At 32.5% G+C, this 12,230-nt stretch overlaps 1 protein-coding gene across 1 annotated transcript; it reads left to right on the forward strand.

Moving 5' to 3' along the window:
* Positions 1 to 6,796: 6,796 nt before the first annotated feature.
* On the forward strand, positions 6,797 to 9,210 carry LOC138310186 (UDP-glucuronosyltransferase 1A9-like). Its single transcript, XM_069251308.1, is given in 2 exon segments — positions 6,797 to 7,475; positions 7,477 to 9,210. Coding segments are annotated over 2 exon segments (1,524 nt in total). The 5' UTR covers positions 6,797 to 7,280; the 3' UTR covers positions 8,806 to 9,210.
* The last annotated feature ends 3,020 nt before the right edge of the window (positions 9,211 to 12,230 follow it).

The raw sequence follows: 12,230 nt of genomic DNA on the forward strand, positions 1-12,230 counted from the left end.
GCACATGATCTATTCAGTTGATTTTATTGCAGTAGTTCCAATAAAATTTATACTAAAAAACCAGAAAACTTATAAGTGACATCATCAACAAAACAACAAAAATATGCACGATCTAAACCCAATTTGTACAGTACGCGTCAGGTGGATTTGTTCTAATCCACTCTCGGAATTACGAGTGTCACACGAGTGTAGTGGATTAATACAGTCAGTGTTATACTCGGGTGTTTACACCGACCGCCACCCGGTGGGAGGCGATGATTGTAGGGGATTAAGATCGTAAAATACAGGTTTGAAGACTCACAGCAGGAGACATGGTTAATGGCAGTGGGTTAGGGTTACATAAACTTACCTGTGACGATTCACAGAAACTGATCATGATACCTCTCAATATAAACTGTATCTCATATATATTATATATCTCTTATATAAGCCATTGTCTTTAAATCAATCCACATCTTGTCGCTGAACCATGATATCACGAATATACCATTTTAGATAAACCAATCTAGATACCACTGTATATGAATCTCGTTACAACGACAGCACAGATGTATATACCCTAAACTATTGAAATTAAGCTTATTTCAAATATAATCCTTCATTGAAAATAAGCATGTAAAGAACTGCTAGGAAAATGTTTTGAAGAAGAAAATAAACTGTACCCATTTTAGGCAATAAAACGCAATTTATGTATAAAAATATTCATGTGTAGAACAAGATCATCCGATTAATGGTAAAAATAAATAAAATGCATTTCTTACTCACAAGGTCGTAATTGAATGAGACTCAAAAAGAATTATTATAAGAGGAAGTTATTTTTGTATAAGTGAATACATGATTCTTCACAAAACTATTTGATAAGGAGCATGAACGTACCTAAACTAGTAAACTTATATAGAAATACATGTTCATACGATCATCATACATATATCGCATAATTAATATTTAATTAGTGAAATTCGATATATTCCAGAAAAGTATTAGCAGAAATTGAGATATGGCATAAGGACAGTAGATCTTGTATATACCATATTACAATATCAAATAAAATTATTGCTAAAATTTATATGTTTGTATTAAGTGTATACTTACAAATCTAAACACTTCTTAGTTTTCTCATTTAATCTGCGTACATATAAAAATTGTAAACAAATAGTAGCTAAATCGACGGAAAGATCGTCGTATATTTATGGATCGAATTCTAGATAAGTCGACCGTTACAGTATGGTGCCTCCAACTTCTTGCATGACCCTGGCTGTTAATAGAACATTCATTTATCAAAGTCAAGTAATAATATTGATTTTATGTTAAAAACATGAAGGTGTCTATAAGGCCCAAGATCTTCTTGTCGACCTTTTCTCATGAACCTCAATCAAATCTTATTGTTTTTTAAACGATATTCTCACAGCTTTTCACAGAGGATCGGACAGCAATTCATATGGGATCACATTCTGATGTCTTTTGAAATTGACCAATCAAATTACCAACAATTTCTTTATAGACAACGAAACAATTCGCAGATGCTGTCATAATTATTTTCTTTTTTTAAGTCAGTTCGCCCATTGAGCACACACAAAACCTACATGCATATGCATGTTGTGACAAAATGTCGTTTTCTGGAGATGTGTCTAGGTGGGAAAATGCATTTGAGTGAGACAGATATTTCATTTACTTTTCTGTCTGGGTTTTGTTTTTAACTCGTACGCACGAAACGGTGAACAATTAGGAATTTCAAATAGTGGTAACTGATTTGTGTTTTTGTGTGTTTTACGTATATCTATACATGTAATTTGTTTTATTAACACTGTATCATATATTACATTCCCGATTGTCATCGATTTATCCATACATACCCTGTATTGACAAACGAACTATTAAATGGCCATTTATATGTGTACAATTGATGATATGGGATAATTTTGAGTTGGCTCCCGCTAAAAATCACATTCACAGACCTTCACACATTCATTTAGTTAATGGAAATGTTTTACCATATTCCTTTTTATACTTACACTTTACATACACTTTACAATTCTTATAATTGTGTTTTACGAAATAATTTTTTTTTTTAACTTTTGTTTTTTATTCGTTTCTTGTCCAAAAAGATGAATTATAAACCGATAAATCCAAACATCTATCATCTGAATCAAATATGAATTCGGCGGTTAATGGCGCCATCTTGAAAAGTTCAAAATTTCGAAATTATAAAGAGTATGTACGCCACTACCTCCTGTTTCTTATTATATACATACCGAATAGGTAATAATGTAACAGAAACTATATCAGAGATGTTTCTAGCGTCCAGACTTAATGTTATCTGAATATACAGAAACATTGAAATGATACGTCCCATATAATTATCTACATGTATGTCACACATCACCATGTTAACTGTTTTGCTACAAAATACATATAAATCACGGCAACTTTACTAATGACGTGCTTTATTTGATAATAGGACGACAAACACTCACTAATTATCCATACACAAATTCCTTTCATATTTTCTTCCGAAAATAAGATATAAAAGGGACTGACACTTGGAATTAGATATGCGATTAGCACAATTTTTAAGTACAAAAATTCACATTTTAAGGTATATGACGATAAGAGGAGCTAAATCTCTGATGTCAATAAGATCGGAATAATAAAATTTTATATGGGTCTGTCAAGTGGAAAGGAATATCTCAACCCTAGGCTTGACGGCCAAAATCTTTCACGAGGGTTGAGATATCCCTGTCCACTTGACATACATATGTTTGATTCTTTTTCTCCCATATTTATTTGAAAAAATAAATGAAATTTCCGTTGTTTTCCAGCTTTTAATCGTGTCATGATCACAGGAACGTCGTTATGTGTCGTATCGATGACGTCATGTCATTTTCTAGCGCGTGTGAGCTGTTTTACAATCCCTTGTGTAAGATTTATAGAATCTCACATGGGTCTGTCAAGTACACTTGGATATCTCAACCCGAATGAAAGATTTTGAAATGTATACCCGCGACTTGCCGAGGGTTGACGGCCAAAATCTTTCACGAGGTAATACCCGTACAGATCAGAATAGATATGAACAGTTTGGATACTTCCAAGCAATTTAAACGTGTAGGCAAGAAAGTCAATATGTAAGTTTAATTATTTATGCGAATACGAACTTTACAAAAGTCGGTAAATATGGATAGTTTAAAACTTAAGGCGGGAAAAAATATTAAGAACATTTCAAATGTTTTTATGACAAAAAGAGCAAGTCAGAGACCATACACCTTTCACATGGCACAGCTACCGTCTTATTAACCTTTACCACTATACATATGTATAGGTAGCCAGTTACTATACTGGTACTACACCAGCGTAGTTTATCAGACGACCACATAACTTTTGTTAGGTAGCCAGGTAATATACCGGTACTACACCAGCGTAGTTCATCAGACGACACATAAGTGTTGTTAGGTAGCCAGTAAATATACCGGTACTTTTGGACAGAGAAGCGTTGCGCCCGCATTTCACGAACGATACGAAATCATGAAAGTTAGCCACCGCAAAATTGTTATCAGCACAGCCCGAAACTATATTAGTTTACTTCAGTTAAAGTAGATTGTATATTTCTAAAAAAAGCATTGGATACTTTACCACATTAAATACTTCTAAGTAAAATGTACTCGCATAGAAAAAAAATTACTGGAAGGCAGCAACGCGTATCATTAAACGGAGGGAATTTAAACTGAACAAATGTAACATCAGAAGTACCCCAAGGATCAGTTCTTATATAGACGATTTTTCTGTTTCACTACAGTCAAAGCATACCTATGATGATACTAAAGTGTTCAGGAGCATACGAGGGGATATTGATATGGGTATCCTACATAAACACACTTTCAAACTGAAGCTATAAATAGTTATTGAAATTTCACCCTGTAAAATGTAAATCCATGCACAAAGGACATCCAAGTAGGACTCGAATATACCACATAGCTAATGAGCCTATACAATAAGCTGGAAAAGAGATGAAGAGAAAAGTAATCTTAAAGACAGATTTCATTTTTCATTTGAAGATTAAAAAAGAAAATCATTTCATATTAGTTTATTAGGCATACATTTACAGAAGTAAACAACAAATTATTGTTCAAATGATGAAAATTGTTTAATGTTGGAGCATCTTTAGCTTATCGTAACTTTACATTACAGTATATTGTAACATATATTGCTTACATGTATATTGTATGAATAAAATATATGTTTATTCTTTTGAAAACTCGTATTTTAATTCAGATGATTATTCATATATATCGCTGCGTAGAATATATAGCTATTAAAAGCTACTGCCTTTAAACCTGTATAGGAAAAAGATTTTAATAAAATGTAGAACATTTAAAAAATAAATCTGATAATGTTTTTACTATTTCTATGTAATTATGCAAATTAATGTCTGAAAATAGCATTAAATACCCGACAACTTAACAAAGGTTACCTTGACACACAGGTATTTCAATCACAAAATGAGCTTTTTATCAAATATGTGCAAGCTCTTTCATGTAATTATCGGTATGAAAATAGTAAATTATGCATTTGGTATATATAGGGTATGGTTAAAAAACAGTGTCATTTAGAGACGGCATTACATTGAAAAATATTACAAAATATGCTTAGATATATATAGGTATCTTAAGAGGGGTGTAAAAATAATGAATGGTATAAACGGTGTTGGCAATTGGAAAATCAGAGGCCCAAATTACCTTAAAAAGCTATGTTATGAGAGTTGCTGGCTGGTTAAGGATTTCCTGCCACTTACAGTGACCTTGCTTGTTAACACATTTGACATCTTTTTGTCTACAACTGTCGTTATACTTCATTATATATAAGTTGTCATGGTCTTAATACCAATATCATTCTTTTTACAATTTTTTCCTATTTCTCATTTCCTCTGTCTTTTTTCTTAAATCATCATATTTATAGACATTAAATTCACTCTTCTTGCATATTGCTATCCATGTACTTCGTGTTTTCATTTACTCCTCCTTCTCCTCTTCTCCTGTCCTCTATACCTCTCTTTTGTTGTTAATTCTAACTTTAATTGTCGAGAGAGTGAGTAATGGTAACAACAAATATGTATATCTAAAACTTCTTTCAGTGTGTTTATATATATATATATATATATAACTCATACGTCAAGTAAGTTATCAAAATAAGTAGAACACGTTACAAGAATCATGTCCGGATATGGGTAGAACTTCAGTCGACTTCTATCATAATCACATTCCTCATAATGCATAGAGTTATGTTTGATCTAGTTACAATTTCAGTCACCTTTTATCATGAACATATTCCTAGTAATACATTGTCATCACAAGTACGACTACACAACCAATACTTTTAGAGCAATTATGGTACTGCTTTTTATCGTTATACAATTACACAATTTTTATGTTAATGGTGTGCAAATTTACATGTAGCATGCCTTGATGGTTTAGATTGCGAATCCATTTTTAGGTATAAATACATTGCAAACGACAGTCTGAGATAGTTATTTGATAAAGCGCAATTGCCCTATATAATTTGTGCATAATTTATAACGCAGAAGAGTATATATCATGCCCTACGTATGTCACCTTTTAATCTTCTGGGTTCAACGTGTTAAACACCTCCATCCCAGCGGACATCTTTGTTAGAAAATATCTAGCTGGTTCAAGCAACACTTTCAGGTAAAATAATGAAATAGCTTACTTAGCAATTTACTCTTTTTTATAATTTCTTTTTCATTTGAAACGTTATTTTAGTTATTTACTCCTTTACTACGACACGTTTAAAGGAAGTATAACGTTTTTCATTTCCCACCTGTTATAATACCATAAACTTTAATTCTAGTATTATAAACTTTAATTTTAGTATTATAAACTTTAATTCTAGTTTTATAAACTTTAATTCTAGTATTATAAACTTTAATTTTAGTATTATAAACTTTAATTCTAGTTTTATAAACTTTAATTCTAGTATTATCAGTGCTTTACATTCGAACTAACATAACTACATACTATAATATCGCTAATTGCATATTCTGCATGCATTTGGTAAATATTTTTTCTAGAGTATTGGGAAAAATAAAATACGTCAACACGTACGATTCCATTGATTTTCTAAGGGATTATTCTTCCAAATCAATACGCAACGTCACTGTTTCTATTATGGCGTCACGAAAACGTCGATTTGTGCACCATTCTCGAAAAAAAAATTCATAGTGATATGATTAATTATTATTTGTTTTCATACTAAATCCGACATTCTAACTGGCAGACATTTTTTCTTCATATACTATGAAGAAAATTATCCGAGAATGGCGCGAAAACCCGACGTTATCATGACGTCACAATAGAAATGTCGGTGTTGCGAATTGATTTTGAAAAAAAATAATCCCTTTGAAAATAAATGGAATCGTACGTTTCAAAGTGTTTTATGTTATCAAATAGCCTGAAAAAATAATTATAAGTATTGATGTTATTAAGTTATTTTTTAACTTCATCGGGGTATGACAGAAATTTTGTTTGCAAACTTTTGTGAGAATCCGCAACGCAGATTCACACCGTTTTCAAACAAAATTTCTTTCATACCCCGATGAAGTTAAAAAATAGTTACACGAATGCTTAAATGAAAAATATAACGTCGGCCAATCAGAAAACAAGATTTAGTTTGAAAACAAAGAAAAATAATTATTTCCTTTTTATGAATGTCATTGTAAGTAATCATCTATTGTCAAACTCAGTAATTTTAGATAAGGTATTTTTGTATTATATATGTGTGGGAATTATATTGTTTGCCTTATATTGTTTCCACCAATGTCTGATTTTATATTTTAAACATATTTTCACTGTGTTTATTACATTGTACAGTAGTCTCTTATGCCTCCAAATAATTATGGCCCCAGGGCTTTACTACCCGGAAGTGTAAAACGACCCGCCCTCTCGCGGTTAATCAAGTTAGATTACTCCAAATACTTGCATTGCGGAACCGGCCCATTAATGAAAACGCAAAAGAGTGCAGATTTTTTATATATTATTTAAGGATGCATTAATTGGGAACGTTAACAGCTAAAACCAAAGCTGTTGGATTTGTTCAGTTTTCTACGATGTATCGGCCAACCATTTGTAGGATCGATCAAAACTGCTAGTATGTGAATTAGAAAACCAAAACAGATTTAGACAAATAAGTTAGATTGGTTTACTTTAACACGTGGTGTTATCAGAAACTCGTTAATAGTCATTTTCTTATTGATATTTCAGAACAAATTGGCAATGGAACTTAATTTGATTTTTCTGTTGTGCGTAACGCTGATTACGATTTCACTTCCGGTTCCGGTGATGTGTGGGAAAATATTGATTTTCGTGAGTCCGGTTTGGAGCCACATCAAACCCATGCTCAACATAGCAGCGTCCCTCAAAGATAGATATGGGCATCATTCCACGTTTATCCTAGATGGTAAGAATGCCGACAGAGGTGAGGAAGTTCAACACTACAAACGTAATAGAGACGCGTGTCAGCATTCATCCGAATGACTTACTTAAAGATGCCTGTTCAAAGATAATTTTGGAACAGATCCCACCTGCTCAGATAATCTTCAATGATTTATGCCAAAGTTTACTTTTGGACGAAGAATTATTTACAGTTTTAAGGCAAATGGACTTTGATTTAGCTCTTGTTGATAACGTCGTTTTTGCTGACTGCTTTTTAGTCCTCGCATACAAGCTAGGGATCCCATACATTCAGGTTGGCATTGTGTATATGCCGATTAGAACAAGAATACCTTTTTCACCATCTGTACATTCCGCCATAACATACCTCGGTTTCGTAGACTACCACATGACGTTTGTCGAAAGAGTAGCTAATACCTTGTTTTCCGTAGTAATGGCCGTTTCGCCACATATGTTTTTCCAGTCCGACATGGTAGCTACATATGCTCCAGAAAAGCCGTTTTTGCCACTAGGGGTTTTGCATAGACGTACGGCGTTTCATTTATATGACCTCGATTTTGTTCTTGACTTTCCAAAACCGTTTTTGCCAAATATGGCATTTGTAGGAGGCCTAAGCACAGAACTACCTAAGCCTCTGTCAACGGAATTGAATTCGTACATGAATTCTGCGGTTAACGGTGTCATCATTGCCTCGTTTGGAAGTATTGCAGAACGGTTACCTTTTAGTAGAATTGAAACATTGATAGGTGTGTTTAAAAAATTTGAAAACATGAAATTTGTTTTACGATATGGAAACGTTACTCAAGTGGACGAAAATGTGTTACTGATGCCGTGGTTGCCACAAAACGATCTCCTAACACACCCTAAGACAAAGGTTTTCATAACTCACTGTGGTAATAGTGGTCAGTATGAAGCCTTGTACAACGCCGTACCAATGATAGGACTACCCTTCCTGTCCGATGGATTCACCAACTGCCGTAAAATGGCTTTCAAAGGATTTGGTATTTCATACGGTTTCTGTTCCTTTACTGAAGATGAACTATCAAATGCCATAAATGCTATATTACTTGATTCTCATTATCGAGACAATATCAGAAAAGCATCTAGAATTTTCCATGGTCAACAAGGAACACCCAGTGAACGTGCGGCATACTGGGTAGATCACGTGATGCAATATGGCGGAGATTACCTCGAATCTCCAACAGATGATATGCCGTTGTACAAGTTTTACCTTCTCGATGTGCTGTTGTTTATCATTCTGGTTTCATTCCTTCTTGTCTTGTGTTGTTTGAGATTGAAAAAAACATTTACCATGCGTTGTTATAGCCCAATGATCAAAGTACAATGAAAATCAACACGTGACAAAAAAAATTAAAAATATGAACTTCTGCAAAGTTACATTTGTTGTAATGATATCAAATATTCTGTAGTTGATAGACTTTTTAACTGCATTATCTTGTATAGATAAAACACTTTTTGGTCTGGTGTTGTTCCTGTTCTTTTTAGTATGTTCTAATGTCTTATTAATGTACAGATAGTAAAGATATATGTAATACTGTGTCTTAAGGAGGATGTTTTGCGATTTTTTATTCTAATTGACACTGATTATTATTATTAAGTTCGCGGATTTTAACTTGACTGCAAATTTATTGAAATTTGATCTCCTGCAAATAAAAGCCAACTACACATGTACATGTAGCACCGAAATTAGTAGAAAATGATATGAATAAAATAAAGGACATGTGAAAAAATATAGTGATTCTCCTATTTCTTTTGACCGATACCACGCTTTGATACCCATACATCAGCACGTGCTAAATTGATTCGATACACCCAATCAAAACACAACAAAACCTTTATATACATACAACACCCCCCCCCCCCCCCAACAAAAAAAAGTACGTTTCACTCCTTCTTTCCTGACAACATGAATAACACTAATGCTAAAACTGCAAAATAAGAGTTTATCTAACTTTTCCTATAGTTGTAGAAATTTGTCCGTGATATTTTCACTTTTTTTAAACAACCACTGTTTAGATCTTGGCATAGTAAGAAGCCACGCCTTCTCATGTAAATGTAGGTCTAGAATAATTTCCTGCGCGACGACCGATGTTAATCTACCCAAATTCATGAGAAAATGAAACAGGATGTTTTAATTAGTTTCATTGAGTCCAACTTCAATAAAATTGAAATAGTTTAAGTCACATATAATATAGGATAATGACAGCACATCAACCGACAAAATACAAATGTCCTTGACATACCGAGATTTAGATAACATTGTAGTAGTAAGCTTTTAGGAAACATATTAACTCTACAACATGACTAGCAGTATAGAAATAGTAAATTATTCATCGTGTAAAAGGAAGAGATATGGAGTAATTTCTTAAATTTCTTTCCTTAATTTCGGATATTATCAAATCTTTCATGCATTTATCGCTATAGTTAGCAATAAGGAAAATTACTTTTTACATCTAATGTCGTTGTGTGACTTCATTAGATTGACAAGTGATAATGTTACCATACTTATTATTTAAATCTTCATATGCAGTGTGAACAATTCAGGAATATTCCTATTCAACAAGATTATTAGATACTAGAAAAATGTTCCTGGAAACAATAGATATTATTGCTAATTAATATGAACTGGAAAGCTCCAAAAGTATCAACCCTCATCGTCTTTTCCATCAAACAAAGCATCCTGCTAATGTTCTTTTTTCATGAAATAAGTTCATTGCATGAATACTTGTCTGAGGTAAGAGGGTAAAAGCCTCAAAAGTATCTACCGTCACCGTCTCCATCGACAAAGCATTCTGGTAATGTTAATTTCTCCGTGGAATATGTTCTTTGCCTGAGGTCAAAGAGACACTAATCCGCTAGGGAGTTCAAGCGGGCTGCTGATTAGATGATTTCTGTTACTTAGTGTTCCCATGTCTGATAGCTGTTACGATTGACACTAATCCGCTAGGGAGTTCAAGCGGGCTGCTGATAAGATGATTTCTGTTACTTAGTGTTTCCCATGTCTGATAGCTGTTACGATTGTGTAGGGGTTCATAAATGATTGTCTTTTACCCACTCAGATAAGAGAATATTCACTTTTATGAGCAAGTTGCTTATTATTCTCAATTATTTTTTAACTTACTTTTGTTTTCTCAGTATTTCTCTTCATTGAAACACAAAACATACTTACAAAAAAAACTAATACATACACTCACATACATACACCTTACATACATACATACATACATACATACATACTACATACATACATACATACATACATACATACATACATACATACATACATACATACATACATACATACATACATACATACATACATACATACATACATACATACATACATACATACATACATACATACATACATACATACATACATACATACATACATACATACATACATACATACATACATACATACATACATACATACATACACACATACACACACACACACACACACACACACACACACACACACACACACACACACACACACACACACACACACACACACACACACACATACTAACAGATACATGTATATACATGTACAAACGCGCGCCACGCACGCGGACACAGATCCATACATCATCCAACAATTTATTCAACCATATCAAATAGTACCATTATCTTTTTTTATATTTTTACACCTTGTATACTTACCATCTGATGATTTTGCATTTGCTCATTGTTCATATTCTCATTTCATCATACTGATTTTATATTCATTTTTTATTTTCACATTTCATCTATATATATATTTTTTGCATTCCCATACAGTATTCAGTATATTGCAAAAATATCACTAATTTTCATCTTTTTTTATACATATTGTATATAGTGCAAATTATTTCATTAAATTAAAAATAGTTTCCTTATAAGTATTTTATATATTACATGCAATAATTTCACTAACAGTCTGATGAATCCTACCGATAATCGAATTTCAGTGTTGGTCGTATCAACTCTTGCTACATCAATTTGACAATGGGTACAATTGATCAGGCTTTTCTATATTCAAATCAATAGATATCATATTTGCTAAATATTGCATACCTTACAGAAAGTTATGTAATAGTGACATATCTTGGTAAAAATTAAAGTCAAATTTCCTTTTCAATTCATACCTAAATAATTGAAGTAAATCTACGTGTTTCGTTCTTGATTCACTGAGATGATACCATTTGTATATTACGAAGCCAATCAATGATAAAAGAATATTAATATCATAATAAGCATCATAAGCCATTTTATAACCCAAAACTAAATATTTCATTTTTTTTAAGTCAATGGTGTATCCAAGTTTATTCATCGATTGTTTTATATGGTGCCAAAGTGGATCTACACAACAACACTCGATAAAATAATGATTGTAGTCATCCCTTATATTGCAAATATGACAGTTTTCTCACTCTTTAATGCGCCATCTTTTTTCATAATTCCATTAGGAACAATGTTATGAATCAATTTCCAACGGAAATTTTTTCATCATTTTCAAGTATTACTTAAATAGGTTAGGTAAATAGTAAGTCTCTTCTACAATATTTAACCTATCTTTCCATATAGTAAGATTACGACTAAAAACACCTTTTTTTCGTCTTAATATATCATAAATGTGACGGTTATTTATTTAAAATCAAAGACATTACACAGTGTTTAATAGAATTATATAGGCAAACGTCTTTCCATAAGATTTGAACTACTGACTTAGATTTTTCTGTATTTAGCTCCTGCAACCAAATTCTA

Source organism: Argopecten irradians, chromosome 1 (assembly GCF_041381155.1).
Source record: "Argopecten irradians isolate NY chromosome 1, Ai_NY, whole genome shotgun sequence".
NCBI lineage: Eukaryota > Metazoa > Mollusca > Bivalvia > Pectinida > Pectinidae > Argopecten > Argopecten irradians.